Source organism: Passer domesticus, chromosome 5 (genome assembly GCF_036417665.1).
Source record: "Passer domesticus isolate bPasDom1 chromosome 5, bPasDom1.hap1, whole genome shotgun sequence".
Taxonomy (NCBI): domain Eukaryota; kingdom Metazoa; phylum Chordata; class Aves; order Passeriformes; family Passeridae; genus Passer; species Passer domesticus.
This window is the reverse complement of record NC_087478.1, coordinates 72,107,206-72,127,769: the sequence shown is the minus strand read 5'-3', so window position 1 is coordinate 72,127,769 and position 20,564 is coordinate 72,107,206. Positions and strand designations below refer to the sequence as shown.

The following is a 20,564-nucleotide window of genomic DNA, read 5'->3' as shown; positions in this document are numbered from 1 at the left end:
GTGCAGGGTACCATCAATTCACCTTAATTCTCCATCCAGAAGGCCCAGGGCAGCCAGGAGAAGGACAGAATTCCCTTAGCTGACAAAAAATACAATCCTGAGCAATGCTGAGCAGCAGAACAAATGAAGCCTGGCTTCTTAGAGATGGGCTCAGTCTCTTGCATATCTGCACCTCCCTCCACCACCTGGCATCACCTCCTGCCCATCCACAGTCCCCTGGAGCCTTCCACTGTTCTCCCAAGCCTTCCTGCAGGTTTCCAGTGTTTCCCCAAAGATACTCCTACCCTTTCACTCTATTTTTTCACTCAGCTGCCCATGCTAGTGTCTCTAAAAAATCTCACCAAACTTAGTTGTCTCTCAAGTCCCTGAGATAGGCCCTGTGAGATCCATGCTGGCTAAGACACCCAGCAGAGCACAGCCTAACTTGACTTTTCTGCCACTCAGATGCAGATTCAATGATAACAAATAAGGTTGTAATAAATCAGATGATGTCTAATTAGCTACCTGGTTTTGTGAATTTTATGTATCTGTTCATACATTCATATATACACATTTATGTCTGGATATAATATTTATACATTTAGTTCAGTTGAAATTGGCCAGAGTTCAACAGGTATTAAATGGAGATTAACAAATTTACACTTGCATCTCATAAATCTTCATTCCTTAAGAAGGAAGATTCAATAAACATATTTTTGTCAATTATTTCATATTGCTGTTAATTATCTAGAAGTTTTTAGATAAAAATATATAATGTATAGCTATTATATATAACTATATATTTTTGCATACATCATGTTATATAGCATATCTTTGTGTGTTTCTGTCAGTAAAGAAATTTTTAAAAACCAGCAAAAATTATTTCAGACTTTTTGCTCCTGTTATTTTGCTGTTGTAGGTTAGTAAAGGTTAGGTTTCTAAACCAATGTGGCATTGAAATTTTACAGGCTTGTTTAATTCTGATGCTATGTGTGAAATCACAGAAACACACCCTTTTCTTTTTCTGATATATTCAAGAAAACCTTAAAAAACTTAGTGTAAAAACCAGCCACTGTGGTCATCAGACTCCCTAACTTCCCTTAAGAAACCATTCTTACGGTGGTAATTTAGTGCACTGTGAGATAGGAGCTGAATCACATAGTGCATTTTAATGTGAAAGTAACCTGAACATAATTTAAATTGCAGTTAAGACTCATGTATCAAGGAGTGTTTCCTTTTAATATTTTTTAATGTCATCTCTTCCCTATAAACCCACAGAGTACTTGTCAGGTTTGCCAACTCTAGACTGCATGTATGAATTAGTTTCAGGTTTCACTGCCAAATGAATAATTCTGAACAATCAGGAGACCCATTCATTCCTTTCTGATACTGAAATCACCTCTCTTTTATAAGAAATAAGACAGGATGTTACTTGGAAAACCTTTACCTATCATTCTTCTATTAAAGCCTCTTTTCCCCTTAATCTGTCTCCCAGAATTAACTGTATAAAGGAGGAGTGCTGTACCTGAGCTGTACAAGAGACTCAGAATCTATTATTAATTCTACTTTCTAAATGGCTTAAATTTTATTCATTTGTATTATGAGAGATGTTAAGGAACTTGCTGCCATGCATTTTTGTGTTCCCTGCACACTGCTGCCACTGTTGCTGCAGGTCCCCCTTATCCTTCCCAGGCTCTGCTTTGTAATGTCTTCCTTCCCCTCCCCCTCGCTCCCAAATCCTCTTCTAGCTGACCTTGCTGTCCTTTCTTTCCCTATCAGGCTGCTCTCTCTGCTACTCCTTAAGGCTTGTTCCCAGACCAAGGTAGTGCTCACGGGCTTGTGGTGGCTGTGCTCTGAGCCTGCTGCTCCCCCTGCAAGGGGATCACCTTGCTTTGCTCCCACCTGTGCCTTCAGTCCTCTGTGTCCCGTGTTTCCTTCAGGCTGCCTCCCTGCCTTCAGCAGTTCAAGGCAGGAGGAAGCACTTGCTTCAGGGTTGTCAGCTGGAATCTGGATTTTCAAATGTGCCTTGTTTGTGTCCATGCTGGGAGTTGCTGCAGTCACCCAGTGTACTGTAAATCCATGCTTTGTTTTAGTGTAAGCAGATTGTCTTGCAGAAGGACAAGCCATAAACTCAGGCTTCTGTTCTGTCTCTTTTGTATTGTTAGAAAATGTACGTTACTGAACAAAGGCAGAATTAACCCCTTCCTGCCCTGAAACAATGATTGTCCCTAAGCTGGGATAGCGTTTCTCAGATATTGAGTATGGAAAAATCTAATCTTTCAAATCCTAGTCGTTTTCTTCTGCTGCTTCTTCTGTTGACAGTGTTTTCCTGGGCACTGGTCAGTCACAGGGTCCTCAAAAGTGTACAGTCTGAACAGGCAAAGCAGGCAGGAAAAGGGAAGGTGTAAATAGTAGTATCTCTGCTTATAAATAGTGTGAAGAAATGACAGCCAGGGAAAAAAAGTGATTTGCCTGCTGTCTTTTAGGAAGTTGATGGAAGTGGATGGAAGAGAAGCTGATTTCCAGTCCTATGGGGTTTCTCCCCACCTCCTTCCATTTCAGTTCCTAAATATACTGTAGATTGGAAAGGGGGGGTCTCTGAACTTGAGGCAGTCCAACAATTTTGTGTAAACTTGTTGTTTTGTGCTCCATAAGAGACATCATTCATTCATGTAACAGAAGAGCTGCTGCAGCAGATATAAGCATCTCCATGTTGTTTCCCCCCTGTTCTTTGCCTTTTTGCTTTCTTGTCTTTTCTGGGCTAATCACATTTATTCAGAAAATACAATAATGGTTTCTCCCTTTTTCCAGACGCATATGCATGGACACCAAGAATATTCCTCCTCACCAGTATTCCAGATGCCGAGGACTTCAGCCAGGCAGCCCTCAGCACCTCCTGCTCAGCTTCCACACAACAGCCTTCAGGGCCAGGGCCTTTGCTACACCACCAGTTCCACTGAGGACCTCCAGCCAGGTCACTCGTCAGCCTCCCTTATCAAAGCAATCAGAGAAGAACTTCTGCGACTTTCTCAGAAACAGACAACAGTGCAGAACTTCCATAGTTGATTTAGCATTCCATTGCAAATCTGCCAGGTATCTGCTTCCTATGGAAGCAAAGACTTAGAGGAAATCAGCGATGTTGTTCTCACAAAGGAAGGAACTTCCACAGCTCTGTTGACAGCACTCTGGAATAATCAAAAAAGGCAACAAAATGAGAAGAGTAAGGAGAGATGGGGGACAAACAGGGAAAATCATCGGTGTCATCACAAGTAATATTAATTAATCTGCTAATTATGGTGCTCCTCTTCTCTCCTTACCCTCATTCAGGCTAACACATAAATAAAACTGTAGGTCAAGAACTCAGTACTCCAGCAACAACAACAACAAAATGACAGTAACTATGTCCAAGAATGATAGACTCCTTTTTATAAGGAAGTAGGTGAAGTTTTTAATGAACTGAGATGACATTTTGCAAGAGATTACAAGTATTCTTATCTCTCCAGTGCTTATGGGGAACTGGTTTGTGTTGCTGTTCTGCAGGATTGCAAACTGTATCTATCAACTTAAGGGTCTTGAAGGTCCGATCTCACATAGGAATCACTTAGGTTGTCAGGAACAATGGGACTACTTAGAAAAAAAATCTTTATGAGTTACTTGTATTAAACTGGAACAATAATTGTTACAGCTCTGTGGTTCCGAATGGAGCTACCCTCTGCACTCTTCCTTGTTTTCCTTCTGGTGCTGAAGCTTCAAGTGTTCCTTCATCTTCAATGTTTGCAAAGTGAAACATTGGCCTTGTATAATTAAGAAAATATTTGTAGACTCATTCAGGCTGGAAAAAGAAAGCAAAGCATCCAGACAGAAAGGGCTTGGTATCTAATTTGTTTAAAAATTACTGAAAACTGGAAGGGGAATACTCAGCTACAGTTGAATTGGGGAAATGTGTGTGTATATCTTTAAAAAACTATATTTACATACTAAATGCTCTTGCAAGACCAGCGATAAACTATTGCCAATCTGTAGTTTGCTTTGTGGACAGAAACCAATCCAGCCTGACTGGTACAGGGTCACCAGCATTATGTTATAAATTGATGTCCTAAATCATTGCTTATGTTTGAATCTGAATAATTTTAGTGGAAGTCAGTGACAGTTTAGAGCATTAACATAGGCTTAGATTTGCAGTTTTGAGACAATTTCTATATTTATACTTGTTTCCACTGTCCCTTTGGACAAAGGGTAAGCATTATCCCCATGGTAAGAATGGTACGTGCCATGGAACTGTTTGTCACTGTTTTTTTCAGAGTTTTTATTTAAAATTAGCTACGAATTTACTAATATTGGCCATTGCATAACTGTAACTGACATAATACACACGGACATTTTGCTTAAGTCACGCCTGGTTGAAGTGTTTTCATTTTCAGGTCAGAGTGAACTAAAGCTACTAAACTGGCATGGAGATGGAGGGCAGGCTCAGTGTTGGTGAGGAGGCTTGGGAGCCCAACCTTAGGGCAAGGGACAGCAGGAGAATTAGGTGCTGCAGTGTAGGTGTTTCAAACAGGAGCAGGTGGCAGTGGTCAGGGGTCTGAGGAGCAGAGAGCACTGGGCAGCCAGGCAGGGGCTGCATTTGCCTCATTTGCTGGGGTGGAAATGGCAGTGGTGAAGTACAGGTACCATAACACCGGTGTGGTGTGGTGGTCCTTGGCTGCCACATCTGCTCCTGGCTCCAGTGCACGGTTCAGTAAGGGCAACAGGACTGAGTCAGACTGAAATGAAAATAGCTGGGAGGACATGGTGGAAGAAGTCCCCTCTGTACCTTATTCATGAAGTGTGTCCATCATACTCGCGGCTGAAACCACAACCTCTGTTGCTCACTGATGTGGAAAAAAAGGTGGTATGTGTCCCTCTTTACCAGAAAGGACATTTATTTTGCTGTTTACCTATGATCATCAAAATGCTGTATGAAACTGTTTTGAGGGACTTAGAGTAATGAAGCAGTGTAAATTAATTTCCAGTTCCCTGGCCTATGTGTAAAGCCCTCATGGGCACCAGTTGAGGTTTGAAAGGAATCAGAACACCAGCACGGTTGTAACAGCAGTACCAACAGGTCACTATGATGTGAATTTTTTAAGTTTTTTGTGTGATAATTCTAGGATAAAAATAAACATTTGTTTTCTGCCAACTTTGTAAACATGAATGTTGCCAATACTTCTGCAAAATGCCAGGTTTTGAAGAATGAAGAGTGTATCAGGCAGTGTTCATTTGGTCGTTTTGACAGCACTGAAGACTGACTGTTGCTAAGTGTTCCCATTAAAACCATCTCTGTCAGACCCCACGTCCTTCTCCAGTTTAATTCTGTAGTGAACTCAGAGACCAATGCTTATATCATTACCACATTACTGTGACTTCATTTCAAGAAAATGTGGTCTTCTAGGAGGTAAATTAATTTTGTCTGGTTCCAGCTATTTAAGAACAATATGTTCTCTGTGAAATGAGAGCTTTGAAATTTAGAGGTACTTAAGCCACTTCTCACTCATTTTTTTGCTAGTTTTGCTAGATGGTGATGATGCTATTGTGAAATTCCATCTTTTTATATTTGGATGTGTGTCATTTCTCTTTTCAGTCCATAATCTTATGATGAACACAGGACAAATATGTATTTGTAAATAAGAGGCTTTCTGATGAAGAAAACTCTCTTTAAAACTTTCAACAGTAAAATATAAGAAGTCAGAAAGATGTGTTTGGAAGTTATGTTCTCAGATTGGCTGGAGACCTGATCCAGTGTCCAATAAATTGGTATCGCCTAGTCTGTATCTTCACATGCGAAGAAAAGTAACATCAGTTACCAGCCACCAGTTCCAAGAACAGCCTTAACAAGGGAGACCCACTCTTTTTTGCAGCTAGAGGAAAAGCTGGTTTTTTAATGTGCTACAAAAGGATTCTGTGGAATGCATGTGCCAGAATGTGTGTTTCCACTTGGAAATTCTGGGGGGAGAAAATCTGCAAGTTTCTGCATCCCTGTGTGCTTGAGTTCTTTTGCCAGGTTTGGGGTTTTTTTATTGCCCTATTAAAAGGCGGGAGGGGGAAAACCAAACAAACATTTTTTCCCCTGAAACTTAAAGTATCCTATATTTAAGTATCTGTTAATGAATCCCCTGGTTTCTGAAAACACTGATCAGATGAAAAGTTGGTACAGGCACAGAAAGCTGTTACCAACTGTTGCATCCATTTCCATGACTAAACCATCTGGTTCATGGAATCCTCAGGCTCTTCCCTCTCTTCACGATTTTCCTTGACGTTTGTGTTTAGTCTGTTGTGTTTAGTTTGGCACATAAAAGAACTTGGCGAGATGAGAGCTACATAATTTAGCATGCTTGGTTTCCTTTTTGTGGCCAGAATGTTGACCTCCAGCCTGCTTCTTAGCTCCAACATTTTTTGGAGCTAAGTGAAATGTTACAGTTATTTTTCATACACACGGTGTGGAAGGTGGGGCGTGCTTCAGTACTATAAAATATTCTCCACCAGGATGTGACACGTGGTCCTGCCAGTGGCTGTGGGCTTTTGACTCAGGGGAGAAAACCTTGCTTTGAGGAGGAACGAATTGCATTGTACTGGGCTGGAAATGTTAAAAGTGGCCACTTTGGAGCAGTAAGTGGAATCTTGGTGACCCTTTGCAATGTACTGTAGAGTGGTTTGGATGAGGCTTCTCTCAGTGGTTGGGGAGCAGCAGTCAGTGCCAGCCAAGGTCTGTGTGTATCAACCTGCACCAGAAGGCTGGTGTGGTGCTGGCCACCCCAGTATGGTGCACATTTATGGACACAGGTAAGTAACAGAGTGATCACCCAAAATTGCATGTTCCTACCCACCCAGTGCCTCTAAACCTGGACCATGAACAGCAGGGCTATGGCATTACCTTAGAAAGAGGCTGTGTACAGCAATCAACTTCCCAAGAAGCACAACAGCTCATGCTGTTGTTGTTAACTCATGGCTTGAAAACACATTTGGTGGATTACTAAGGAAGCTGGGTGTATATTCAAGCCCAAGGGGAGTCACCAGTTGTGTGATGTGGGTGACAGTAGGCAGCTGAACTCACTAACTTTTGCCCTCACTATGTTCCTCACTTCTCCAGCTATCATAGTTTTTAGCTCAAGGAAGAAATGTGCATTTTCTGTTGTGTGCCTTAACTAGCAGTTCCTTGCAAACAGGTGCCAGTCCTTGAAAATTCCCTGTTTTGGCCTAGAGCTTTGAAGTGGCAGGATGAAGAACATCTGTGCCTTTGAGGTGGGGACATGTTGTGGGCCATATTTTTGCAGATGCAAAGAAATAAATGGATTTTTAAATAGCACCAGTTTGGTGTGTTCTGAATATGGACAGAAAGCTGGAAATTTCTTTAAAAGGATGACAGCTGATTGTCAGAAAGCAGAGGGCACCACTCAGGTCTCCACCACCTGTGACAGTGCTTTGTAAAGAGAGATTAAATCTTAGGGATTCTCCCTTGTCCCACTCAAGCAGTCCATGGCATGCCCTCTGCAGTTCTTCAGCACTTGCAGTGCTGGTTTGTATGGGTGAGGAACATCTTTAATCAGTGAGACTCCCAAAAGCAGTTCACCACGGCTGTGGAGTTTCTCCAGGACTGTTTAGATGTGCCTAGAGACAAGCAGCAGCTTTGAATTGCTTAAATGTGGAAATCAAAATCCAGTTTCCCTTTTGTGGAAGGTATGTTTTTGTCTTCCTCTTGGATTTTATTTAGAAATGGAGGAGACAGGATGGGGATGCATTCTGCTGTCACCAGTAGACATGTTTCATGGCTCAGCCTGTGGCATAGGATTGGCAGGTCAGATCCAAACATTGCTCTGCATCTTGCCCCTGGCTGCAGCTGCATGACTTCCACTGAAAACCATGAAAAACATGTATACTTTGGAAGAATTCATCCTACAGTTTCTGTAGCGCAGTTTGGGATGCACTTGGCAAGATGTTTTTGCTTTGCTGTACAAGTCCCAGGCTGAGTTTACTCAGTGTAAGAAACTTGAGAAGCAACAGTCCCATGGAGCTGCACTGCCTTTTTAAAGAGACTTTTCTGGAGTGGAGCTGCAGACCCATGAATCCCACTGAAGACTGATAGATTGAAAAAGAAGTTATATTAATATTAGGAAAATACACATTTCTTTGCACTTCGTAGTTTGTAGAGATGGAATGTTTTGCCTTCATTTTGTGTTACTTTTTCTTCATACCTTTTATACATCAAATAATTTTTTTCCTTTGTAATGGCCACTCATATTTAGTTTTGAGTAGTTCTCCATAACTGGAAGTCTGTGTTTAAGCTGTTACATCCAAACTGGAATAAAGTATTGGCACGTTTGAACAAATGCTCTGAAGAATCTTTTGAAACGCATGTGAAACCTCCTTGGATCCCTGACATGGTGGTTTTCAGGTTCACTTGCAGAAATCCTCTTACTGCCACATGTAGAGCAGGTGAAATGAAATAAGAACTAAAGAGTTGAAAGATGAAAATTATTGGTTTGTGTTTCCGGATATATTCAAATGTACATACTTCTTAAGAGCTCTGTAGTGTTCCCTGGAAGATTTCTCAAATATTTCCATCCCAAGGCTTCTTGGAAGTTGGTTTCCTCATCCAGGCTGTTGGAAGGATTTATTGCTGTGCATGATTTAAAAGCAGTAGCTGCATGTTGTCTGTGTTTCAGGAGCATTTTTTTGGTATTGAAGGAGAATTAATGCTGTGTTATATTTGGCAATGCACAGTGCTCTTTTGGTCCTAAAACACAGACCTGAAAGAAACTTAACTAAAGAAAAAAATTTAAAATAACGTGATGATGAAAAAGCAGAAATCTTTTATCTTTGGACTTAAAGAAATAGGAGAAAGGGTTGTGGATTTGCCACTCAGTAGTAATTCAGCATAGTCACCAAACATGAAATAGTTCCAATTCAGGTGATCTGAACGTCCACAAACTTCTGAACTGATTGCTGGATTTGTGTCCATGCAGTCCTGGATAAAAGGGTTTCAGGAAAGTTGCTTTGTGTTTTGCATGGAGCGCTCGCAGGCAAGCATTTCCATGGATGATTCTGATCCTGACAATTATTTCTGTCTTCGGGCTTGATGGTGGCACAGGAATCTCCTGTTCAGAAGATCTGTGATGTGCAGCCATGTATTGACTTTACTGCTACATCCTCCTGCACTTCACTGCTGTGTGGAAGAAAATCTGCTGGGGTGCTGGAAACAATGCTCTTGTTTTTGCAGAGTAGAACTGCAGTGAAGTTACAAGAAGTTTTTTGTCACTTCCAGCAGACAGCACCACTGACACAACATTGCTTACAATAATCTAGCTCTGCCAGGGAGCAGAGAGTGCCCTTTCCTGCAGCTGAAAGAGCACTCAACCCTAGTGCCAGTGGGCATTATTTAGGCTTCTCAAGGAGGAGCTGACCTCTCCGAGCTAGTGTTGTCACATCTGTATAGGATGTTAGTATTGCTTAGCTGAAGCATGAGGCTTTCTTCATGTATTTGAGCCCAGAGGGTTGCTGCATTAGAACTTGCATATTTTTGAACTGATCTGATTTACATACACAATGTGTTGAAATGCCATGAAGGGGGGACAGTCTAGTAGAGGTGGAGCTTTGCAGGTGTCTCCCTTCTCCCATTTAGGCAAAGCTGTGGAAAACCTGAAGTACTTTAATTTTTGCTCCAGAAGTCATGCTGTCAAGGTCATATTGTTAAATTGGGCAGGAAAAGTCACAAGTCTCTTAAAAAACAGTCAGCTGGTTTTTTCCAAGCAGTTTGCAGACTTGAGAGACAATACTGCATTGTTTGTGTTGTGGTTTATTTCTGGATGGTTATTGCAAACTAGGAGTTGGAAATAAGCTCATTGAATGTGTTTGATTCCAGGACAGAAACCTGCAGTGAGCTTTGAATTCCACAGCAGATACTGCTACCACAGATGCTACAAAATAAGCAAAATGTGGAGTGTAAGGATAAGAGAGGTTGGTTGCTTCTCAAGAATGCCTATATGCCATTCCTTGGCAGTAACTAATGACAATAAGTTCTTGAAATCCTAGATTTTGTAATGACTTTATCAAAATTCCTGCAGAGTCCTAGCACAAAGCACCTTTTCTTCTGAATTTAACCTCTCTCTTGTCTGTGTATTTCATGTGAGTTGGGAGCCCGGATGCTTGCCAGTTTTCATTCCTCTAGTGATTTGGCAAAGTGTAATCATTGTAAAGTGCAATTGCTTAATATGTAGCTCATTCACTAAAACCCCAAGGATCAAGGCAGTGAGTAATGTGAGTCATTACCAAAGCAGTGGTATCTGAAAAGATGAAGAGTCATGCATCAAGTACCAATCCATTTAGTCTTGAATTCAGAATTGTTTAAAAATCACTAGTTGGATGTGATTGATATTATCTCCAGGCAAATTGAAGCAGTTACCTGCAATGCTGTGCTGCTGCTTTTCTCCATTGTTATTAAAAGTGCTGTTCAGTTGCATGTCCCCAGTGGTCTGTTTGTCTGTCTGAAACACTTGCAGACCAGCAGCTTTCCCAGGTGCCATCTGCATGTCCCTTCCCTTTCCAGGCCCTACTTATCTTCATGCCTGAGATTCAGAAACTTGGTGCAGAAAATAGGAAGAACTCTGCTAATGTGGTCAGCAGTGCTGTGGTTCAAATTCATGAATTTTATTCACACTTTTTTTTTTTCCAGACCTCCAGGTTTCAACAATTTTCTTGGTTTTCTTTGTACTAAGCCATAAAAGCTGGAATGGATTTTTTTTCTCCATCTCATTCAGTGAGGAACTTTTTGATCCTGGACAGACAGTAACTATGAATGACTGGAGCATTAACATTTCCATCATCATCTGGAACTATCACCTTACTTTTTACATGTTTGGAGATGTGCAAGTGCCTACACCAGCTTAGTGCCATGAGGTTGTATGTAGCAGTCTGATGGGGCACCTGGGTTTAACACAAAAAGGATTTATGCATCCTGATAAATCAGTGGTTATGCTTTGCCTCCAAGGTTTCCTGTGGGAATAAAAGTGACAGGCTTCCTGAATTACAGTGAAAAAACCCCAAAGAACAAACCAAGGCATGTGCTGGGTGTTTGTGTAGCTCCCTTGAAGTCAGCAGGGGTTTGGACAGCATTGCACTAGTTGGGATCTACAATTAGAGTTATTAAATTGTGAGTGATATTAAGAGCATGAAATAATACACAATAAATGTGAACATCAGTCTGCAGCTCTGCTCACAGCCCACTTTTAAAAGGCATTGTACTATACAGTCATGTATATTTAATTTGTGCTTTTGTATGTTTAATTTGTGCATCAAAACCAGACCACAGCCTTCAACTGTGACTCAATTGCTCTTAAATGAGGGTTATAACCCACAACCAGTGCTCCTGTCTGTTCTCTGGATAAAATTATTCCAGGAACTGTAACAGCAGACTACAGATCATCTTTACATTTTAGAAATCAGGTATGTATAATCCATTTCTGCCTACTAATTTCTTTATATCAATTTCTCAAGTCTTTCAGATGCAAATTTTTAATTCAGTGCTTTCTGTAACTGGAAAAGCCCCTGGAGCACTGATAACACCATTAGGGCTTTTCTCCTCCTTTAGCAAAGTGGGTTGTTCTGCATTGTACTTGTGATTGCCTTTAGGATCAGTACAGCACAGAGTGGGTACTTCAGAGAGTCCCTTTAAAATAATACTTTGGGGGTTTGCCCTGTATTGTGTAGAAACAGATAAGATGCTTACATTGATAGCCTTGGAGCCTGTGGAACACTGCCACCTTGTTTAGGGATCCCAGACACAACTGGGAACAGCAGTGCCTTCATGAGATTCATTACAGGACTGAGTTTTTCTAAGTGGCTCCATCAAATAACTTGAAGAGAAGGAGCTGTAGATCAAACCTGACAATGTCAGATGTCAGAGTAGGTGATGCAGGAAGAAACAACCCTGTCATATCACATCAGAGTTTTACAGGCCACTGATCTAGAAAAAGTATACCTTTCACAGCAGAAATTATCTGTGAGGTGTGCTCCATTTTTGTACCTGATTTTGTAGAGACTTTGGTATCACCCCTGAACACAGGCACACAAAATCCTTGAGGGAGCTACATTGTGAAAAAAAATGGGATTTTTTTCCTTTTCTCCCCCATTTCATTGAGTTGGGAGTCCTCAAAGGAAATTGCAAAAAGCAAAACCTGAGGTTTAAGTCTACTACTTGAAGGTATCTGCACTATTTTGGGGATTGTGAAGCATGTACAAGCTGTGCTTCTAAATGCAGACTTTAGGAAGCCCCATGGTTGCCCAGTTGTGCAGCTCTTTGTGGCTGTTGCTCTTGTAGGACGTCTAGAGCTTGCATCACGTGCTGAAAACTCAAAGACATGCAAAAGCTGTGAAACATATCCCCTCAAAGATGAAGGGCAGTGCCATATCCAGCAGGCACTTCTGTGTTCCCAACCCAGGGAAAAATGCCCATAGGAGATCTGCAGAAGGTAGACACGAAGGCAGTAAGTGGAGATTTTTTTCACAGTATTTTTCACATTGCTTTCAGACCAATGAATATTTTCTGTTATTAAAACTAATATAACAGGAAAAATTATGTATGTAGGTAGCAAATTTGTAGTACATGGGTGATTGCAATGGTTTGACTGTCAACTCTCTTTACATTTTGGTGATGACTGAGAGCCCTTTGTTTCTGTACGTTTGTACATAAATGAGAGGGTTTTGTTGTTTTGCTTGGTTGGTTGGGGTTTTGTGGGAAGAAGTTGTGTGTCTCCAACACTGAGATTTGTTCTGTGAAATTACTTTTGTTTTAATTGCTGTATATGGAAATGTCGAGAATTAAGCCCTTCCCTTTCAAAACTTACTTTCCTGATATGAGCATCTCTGTTCAGCATTTCACCCTGAAAGAATTTTTGTCTTAAGTGATAATAGTGATAGGGAAGGATGTATTTTCTTTTCCTCAGTGTCTTATTTGTTCCTCTTGATGGGAGCTGGTTCATAAGGGACAACTGCCCATCACTTTGAAGTGACCAAATTGTCCTGATCAGAATCAGTAGGAAGAGTCTTAAACTGATTTCTGTCATTTCTCACTCATGAAGTTATATACTGATGAGCTGATGGGAGACTATAATTATTTCTAGCAGACAAAGATCTCCAGTGGTGTTTTTTAGATTTAAAACTATTTTTTTTATGTTTCAGTTGATTTCTAGCAGGTTTGCTAACCTTGTGTAGGTATAGGTAGATTTAATGCTGATTTATTGTTTTAATAACAGATAGAAATAAAACTGGTGCAGCTGTACCAAATCAGTTTGACTGCAGTGAGGCAAACCCTCCTGCATGAATACATCTTCTGAGAATCCTGTTTCTAACAATTTCCAAGCTTTATCCATATAAACCATTCAGCAAGAGTCTTTCAATCAATAAAAGTGTTTATTATCATCTCAGATAAATAGGAACAGTTTTGTGCATGAATTGGATATGCTGGTTTAAACCTGCTTGCCACAGTTCAGCTTGGCTTGGTTTCTCAGGAAGGTGAAAGTTGAATGAATACAACCAATATTCCATTCCTGCAACACAGTTCACATCTAAATGGCTCTGGAAAAATTAGTTTTACTTTCAAACCAGCCCAAACAATCCCTAAGTTTCCATAAGAAAGTCTTCCCATGCATCAGTTAGTAAACTTTTAAATATTGCAGGTTAGTGAGTGAAAAGGACTTGGTAAAGTCAATTAATTACTTCCACTTAATGTGGCCTGGCCTATAGCTTAGTAATGGCTCTGGTAACATTGATGCTCCAGAAAATAGCTTTATTTGCCCACTTTCTGTGTCCAACCCAAAGGTCATGCAGCAGGCTGTCTCGAGGCCATGTGCTATAGGCTGGTAGCTGGTCCCTCAGCCTCTCCTGTTGCTGCTGTGCTCACAGCAAGCACGAGAGGGCTCAGGGACAAGGGGGGATTTTGTACTGTGGCACGTATGGGGTGGCTTACAGGGCCTTGCCTGCTCCAGCCTGCCAGAGAGGGTGAAGCCTCAGCAGCTGCCCTGCTTAGATCTGGCTTTTTTTTGCTGAAGGTGTTTTCCCTTTCTCTTTTGTTTCTTGGCAAGTGTTTGAAATGCTTTGTCAGTCTGTCTGCGCCTCGCTGCTCCCCAGTACTGCCGCTTGCTCTGCTTCAGGCCACCAGGTACTTGGGTTCATCAGGCCGGAGTTTCATGATCTTGTCCATGCAGAGCAGGATGAGGGTCAGAAACCAGAGGCTCCAGCCCACGGCCGCTGCGATCCACCCGTAGTCATCCATGCCCGAGGGGCAGCACGTGGCTGCCTGCCTGCAGAAACTCACGTCTGGTGGAGGAGAAATGAAGTGAGCTCATGGCAGGCCAAGTACCTGACAGGTTTCCTTCACTGGAGAAGGCAGATGACTTCTACCCTATCACTCTGCCTTGGCATCTTTCCTCTAACCCTGGCTCTTAACCTGGTGGATGACTTTGGGGTAGTGCTGGGATCTCAGGTTGTTTGGGGCTGGCTGTTTGAGAAGGACCTGGTAGGGCAGGGGAAAGGGGCATTCTTGGGAACCCATATAATGCCTACATGCAGTTTGGCAGGGAGCTTTTGGACACAAATTAGCTATCAATTAGTCTGTTCAAAGCTATGAGTGTCTCAATGTACCTAAGATATCACGCCGTGACAGTGGAGGAGTCTTAGAAATGCATCCTAGAGGTTGGCCCACAATGGAAGACTTGAGAAGAGATAAATCCCTTTCCAGGACAGCCTCTCAGTCACTGTGTAGACTCATCACCTAACTTTAACAGGTAGTAATTATTTATGAAGACTTACTAAGACATGATGGTTCGTACTCAGTTGTTGAAATGTTGGAGATGTCTTCAGCTGCTGCCAGAAGGAAAGCACAGAACAAAAGGTAAGTTGGATTAGAAAAGCCATGTTTGGCATCGAGCAGGAAAATGTGAAAGCCATTGGCCTTGTGGAGGTCTGTAGGATGGAAACAACTTGAAGAAAGTAAATTCCTGACCCTAAACATTGCTGCATTAGGATATACTTCTTTATCCCACCACTTTTAACACCAGTTCCAGAGACTTGCTCTAGCAGCATCCCTCAGGAGCAGGTGAATCACTGCACCACTGCCTTGGTGCAACCCTGGACGAGCCATTCTCTGGGAGCTCAGATTAACCACTGTCCTTGCCCAGGCTGCAGGGGCAGAATGAGTGAGCACAGAAAGGGGAGACACCATTCAGTGGCATGGAGAGATCCATGGCCAGCAGGCTGTGCCTCTGCCTCCTTTTGTCCTTAGAAAAAGCCCAGGGTGCACAGGAGTCTGGCAGAGCCGAGGGCTGAGCCCACCTTTGGGGACCCTCAGCAGGTCCACCAAGGCCCCAGTGGGGAGCCTGGGCTTTGCTGCAGATCAGAGCATCTGAAACTGCTCTGGCTGGACTCTGGTTCCTACCAGCATGGTAACCAGCTTGGGTTGGAAAACATCCAGAAATAAGTGATGAGGGAGATGCCTGGAGCTTTGAGGAGGGTTCTGCCTCTTTATCCTGCTTCCCACCCAGAGTCAGCATGCACACACATACACTGACACAACTCTGAAGCTGGTGTCCAGCTCTCCAAATCTGCTCATGGTGTCACAGGCCAAACCCTCCTTAGCCCTCCTAACACTGCCTTGCCCCTCAGCCTCAGTGTGCTCCCTGCAGGATCAAACCAGGACAGCTGCAGGATGCCTGCAGGGGTAAAACACACGCTGCACTGGTCCCTGTGCATCAGCACCTCTCTGTCTCCTGCTACAGAAGGGATCAGAGAAACACCTTTTCTGTGCTGCCAGGAGCAGCACAGCTCAAGTTCAGCCAGGTAGAGTGTCTCCTGCACAGACAGATGAAAAGTGGCCTCGGGAGGCTCCAGTAATGAGGACTCCTGCTGCATGGAGAAGCCCTAATGTGCTGCTGGTCCACAGATCAGGCAGAAGCTATGAGAGAACTATTTCCAGTCAAGGCATCACTCTGAGCTGGTAATTTGGAATGTAATAAAGAAAATCAGCACCATCTTGATTTCACCAAAGACTGCAAAATAATAGCTCAGCTTTAGTTTGAGCTGAAGAAAATAAAACAGAATGAGACACATTTGACCAAAGATTTGCTTTAAGTTTGTGTTTTCCAAGTAACAGCAAGTAAATTGAGGTTGTCCTGTAGGAAGTGTTCCCCTTGGGGTCACCTGCTGTTGCCTAGCTCTGTGTTTTGAGCTGACCCATCATCAGCAGTACCGGAGCTTTCCCTATGGCCTCTGCCATGCTGAGAGGGCCCCTGGGCAGCCTGCTTCAGGGAAGGGTCTGAGTATTCCCCATTCTTCTGTCTGACTCTCGCAGGATTTGCAGAATGACCTTGGCCAAGCCCATGGTTTGTTTTCTCTGTTAATAAGTACCTCACAGAAGCACTGGGAAGAACCATTAAAACCTGTGTATGACCATGGAAGGAAGTACGGCAGAATGCCGAGTGCTGGTTTGTGTTTTTAGATCTTGCAGCCCAAAGAACAGGCTGTCAAAGCCAGCCCATCTTTAAACAGCTGGCAGGTCTCTGCTGCTGCTGATACACAAATGCAGGCAAGTAGCCTGGTGAGAAAGGAGCAGCTCACAGGTCTCATTTACATTTTGGTTTCAGGTACAACTAAGGTAGCACCAAAGCTACATTTTCTGCAAAAATCTTGTAATGGAAGTTAAATCAGACTACAGTGATCCTAATGGGTGGTATGGCAGGTGATCCTGTGCCTCAGCAAGCAGGAGAAGGCCAAGTAACCATGGCTCCTGTCTCCTTGCCATTCAATGGAGCAACCTGCCACAGTCACATTTACAGCGACTCTGTAAATAACTGGCAAAAGAACATCCCTTTACAGTGTGCTGTCATCAGTCATGTCTACTAATTCTCATCAGCATTAATTAATTCCAGCTCCTTACACTTTCCAGGTGAAGCGAGGGAGTGCCCCCTTACCTTTAAAGACCAAATTACCGTCGGTGGGCAACACACGAAGGCACTGAGAGGAGCGGGGGGAAAGGGCAGGCTATCAAAACTGGAGAGAAGAGAAGAGCAATACCTGCAGAGCGGGAATCCCGTAGGGCAGCGGTGAGGAAGAGCACAGCCAGGGCTGCCCGGGAGAAGTGCTCCATGCCGAGGGTCCCGCTGCCACTCGAGTGTCCCCGCGGAGCAGGTGGCTGTCGCTGTCGCTGCGGATCTGGAGCAGCAAAGCCTCGGGAGCTCAGGGAGCCGCTGAGCCGGGCAGAGGGTGGAGCAAGGGAGCTTCCTGCTGCCAGGACACCTTGAGCTTTCCTGCCACAGCCAGCTGGGGAAAGAGAAGGGCTATGACCCAAACAGCTTCAGTGGGAGGTGGCCCCTGAAGGTTTGTCCCCAGGATATGCTGCAGCTGGAAGGAGGAAAGGTCTCCAGAGCCAGCCCTTCCCAAGAGGGTCCCAGGCAGCTTCTGAGTCTCTTTTTGGTCCTGTGAAGATGGTTTAACAGAGCCAGAAAGGAGCAGTGGACTGGAGCAGAGGCTTTGTCTCCCAGTTTGGCTATATTTTTTTTTTAATTATTTTTTTTGCATGTCCACTGGCTTGACTTCCACAGTGATGCCTTTTTTTTGTTTGTTTTTTTTTTTTTTTAATAGCTGTGTGGAATCCCAAAAAACAGCAGCATTAGGTCTGCTTTTGTTCTTTCCCTGTGAGCACAGCTCTCTCCCTGCCTCCATCACCCTCTGCAAAGTGATTCTGGAAAAGCTGTTCTTTCTTCTCTCGTGGCTATTGCGCCTCCTCCTTGAGACATGCAAAGCAGAAGCTGAGCCTTCCTGCAAAGCATTGCTCTGTCTGCAGACCAGGAGGGTTGACAGAAAATGATGCTCGCTGGAGAGCAGGAATTTTTCTGCAATCCTGGCTGGAAAAGCCGTACTGTAAAGTGCATGTGGTGTTGTCCTGGTCTGATGAGCAGCACGCTTTGCTGTTCTTCCCCAGGCTGTTGGCTGTGCTTGCTCCTGTCTTTGACGTGGTGATATCCTTGTTAGTGAAAGCATCAGGCATGAAATCAGGCAGGAAGGCACTGGGAGAGGTGAGCTCTGCAGGGAGCAGGTTGCTGGTGCTCTGCTGCAGTGGTCCCTCATGGCTTTGGGTGCTCATGTTGGAAGGGACCTGTCTGGGGCCGGCTGTGGATTTGCAGACATCTTAGGGGAGGCACGGGGCAAGGCATGTGGGGCAGCAGTCCTTATAGGATGGAGAGCATTTAACAATTTTCTCTCTTTTCCCTGCCATGTGGCTGAAACCCCCATGAAAGGACATAACAGGCTTCCCACATGAATGGCACACACCAGGGTACAGCTCTGCAAATTTGATCTCCCTTCATTTAAGGAAAACCTTGACAGCAAAACCCACACAGGTTTAGCCCTGCCCAGTGTTTCTGTGGGGTGAACATGCTTGTCCTCACCACCAAAAATGTTCTGCTCCCACCCAGCTGTGAATATTTCCAGGATGCATCAGGACAAGGCAGCCAGATGCTCCCCCAGGCAGAGGGCACACCGAGCTGCAGGTGCAGGCAGGTCAGCTGAGACGGGCGTGTTCACCCACCCTGTTTTCATGTCAACACGCCACCAGTGCTGGCACAGTTGGAGCTGTGCTGGCTGGTCCGTGACAGCCACTCCTGCTACTGCTGGGATGCATGGCCCCGTCCTCCTGTCCTTCAGCTGACACCCAAGGTGTGGCACGAGGTGAGTCCTGGGGCTGGGACCCCAGCAGTCACCGCTCTCGGCCTCGGTAGACAGGAGTCATGGCAGGAGAGATGCTGTAAAATGCTCACAGCTGCTTGAAATTCACCTCTGGGATAATTTTAGTCTCTGGCTCAGTGTCATCTCAGTTTCAGTGTCTCAGTCCTTTTGTGGAGGTTGCCATTATTTTGTGTATTTTCCTGAGCTACCTGTTGCATCAAAACTAAACTTTAACTCTTTAAGTGGGAAAGGTCCTCTGCTGTCTGCCAGATTTGCCTTTCCCTTTTGAATTTCTCACCTTCTCTTCCACTGAAAATTGACCTGGCAATTAATTTTGCAAAAGTAAATGAATTAAAAAGTGTTCTTTGCAGCACAAAATGCTTGAGGAGAAACAAAAAGACAAAACTACTCTGCTATTGCATGAATTATTCCATTTTTAATGAAATAGCTTTTGAATTTTAACTATTAACTAAATACTCTTTGTCAGCTTGTAGGCAAATGTCCCCATTTCCAAGGGATGCTGAAAATGCTTTTGCGCAATTAACATAATGTGTTTCTTGTATTTTCCAAAATGTGTTCCCTCCATAGCTCAGAAAGGGCTGCTCCCAATTCTCCTGAAGCAGTGAACAGGCTGCGCTTGGCTTCAGTGATTTTTGGATCAGGTTGGAAATGAAGGCTTTGCTTGATAAGTTCAGACACAATGGGAGCCCTGCAAAATCATTTCCTGACACAGATTTGGATTTCTTTCATTTCTTCTTTGTAACACGTTTATATTTCAGGGCTGAGACTGCCCGAAGAGCGATAAGACACTCCAGAGCCTTCCCCTGATTTCTACTCCCGTCTCCCTCCACGAGGGTGCCCTGGCATGTGAGGCACAACTGCAGGCCCTGCAGAGATGGTGCTTCCTTTCCTTGGGCTCCCATTTTCACGCAGTTCTCAAGACAGGACTCTTTACTCTAAAATTAGGTCCTTCCCCAGCTCTCCTCTTGGAGATTCTTCCAGTGTGTAGGGCTGCTGGGAAGCTTTCCCTGATGGTTATGGAGGAGGCAGTATCTACTGTTCGGTAGATTTTGTGCCACACAGAGCTTCATGGCTAAGATTCTCTGGTGACCAAAGTATTGCCCTTGACACATCACCAGGTGTGGCTCTCAGAAAGTTATTACCTTTATCACACACGTACACACTCACTCTGTTTATGTGTATACATATTCTGTTTACATAGGCAACTGGTTTATATTTTTCATTCCAAATGAAATCTGATTGCTGCTGCTGCAAAAAAAGCTCAAAATCTTAAACATGCTGCCAATAATGTGTCCATCAGGGAGGGAGCCAATTTGTTTGCTCTCTTCCTTGATGTGAAACAAAAGCCCATCTAAGATAAAGCTACCTGTGAACAGGGGGGTTGATTTTTAAAACTGACACCAAAAACTGTCAAAACCACAAAGGTTTTACTCTTTAAATGAAAGGAGGGGAGAGGGGATGTGCTGTCACACAGAGGAAAGCAAGTCTAGCATTTTGGAAAACAGCACAACCCTGCCCTTTGTGTTATGCAGTCTATGCTGAGGTGGGCATTAGACAAATGTTGAGCCTGTGGCCCTGCTGTGACCTCATGCTGTTCATCTGGGGACCCCAGTGAGAGGGCTCAAGAGCAGCCAGGCAGTGAAGGGCTCGGAGAAAGGCTGCCTTCAGCTGGCCCGGGCAGAGCTGCCTGCACCAACAAAGAGCCCACTGATGGGGCATCTCCAAGTGGTGCCTCATGGCCAGCCATCATCAAATCTGCATTAATAGGATTATTATAAAATAATGTTCTTACTCCCACATGCCAGAGGCATGAAATA

The 20,564-nt window shown here is 43.7% G+C and overlaps 2 protein-coding genes across 9 annotated transcripts in view; one reads left to right on the top strand and one right to left on the bottom strand.

The window, feature by feature from the left end:
- KIAA1549 (KIAA1549 ortholog) overlaps positions 1-5,710 on the top strand; it is a 141,905-nt gene extending 136,195 nt beyond the window's left edge. For 5 of the 8 annotated variants that reach the window (XR_010362689.1, XR_010362688.1, XM_064420981.1 and 2 more), the window contains one exon: positions 2,791-5,710. Coding sequence is in view for 5 of the 8 variants with exons in the window: in XM_064420981.1 (XP_064277051.1) it covers positions 2,791-3,045 (255 nt within the window). In the remaining 3 variants the exon portion in view is untranslated. Of the gene's footprint in view, positions 1-1,758; positions 1,802-2,790 lie in introns of all 8 variants that reach the window. The other 3 variants (XR_010362690.1, XM_064420982.1, XM_064420983.1) reach the window with 3 other exon arrangements.
- A 7,690-nt stretch (positions 5,711-13,400) lies between these two features.
- On the bottom strand, positions 13,401-17,529 carry TMEM213 (transmembrane protein 213). The gene is made up of 3 exons (XM_064421584.1): positions 17,077-17,529; positions 14,818-14,871; positions 13,401-14,325 (listed from the first exon to the last, which is right to left on the bottom strand). Exons 1-3 carry the CDS (start codon positions 17,147-17,149, stop codon positions 14,156-14,158), a joined length of 297 nt encoding a protein of 98 aa, XP_064277654.1. The 5' UTR covers positions 17,150-17,529; the 3' UTR covers positions 13,401-14,155.
- Positions 17,530-20,564: the final 3,035 nt, after the last annotated feature.

Excerpts from the sequence above, each read along its gene's own strand:
- TMEM213 (XM_064421584.1), bottom strand. The coding sequence starts at position 17,149 with ATGGAGCACTTCTCCCGGGCAGCCCTGGCTGTGCTCTTCCTCACCGCT. Across the intron at positions 14,872-17,076 it reads ACGGGATTCCCGCTCTGCAG|CAGCTGAAGACATCTCCAAC; the intron begins GTATTGCTCTTC and ends TCCTTCTGGCAG. Across the intron at positions 14,326-14,817 it reads GTACGAACCATCATGTCTTA|ACGTGAGTTTCTGCAGGCAG; the intron begins GTAAGTCTTCAT and ends CTCCTCCACCAG.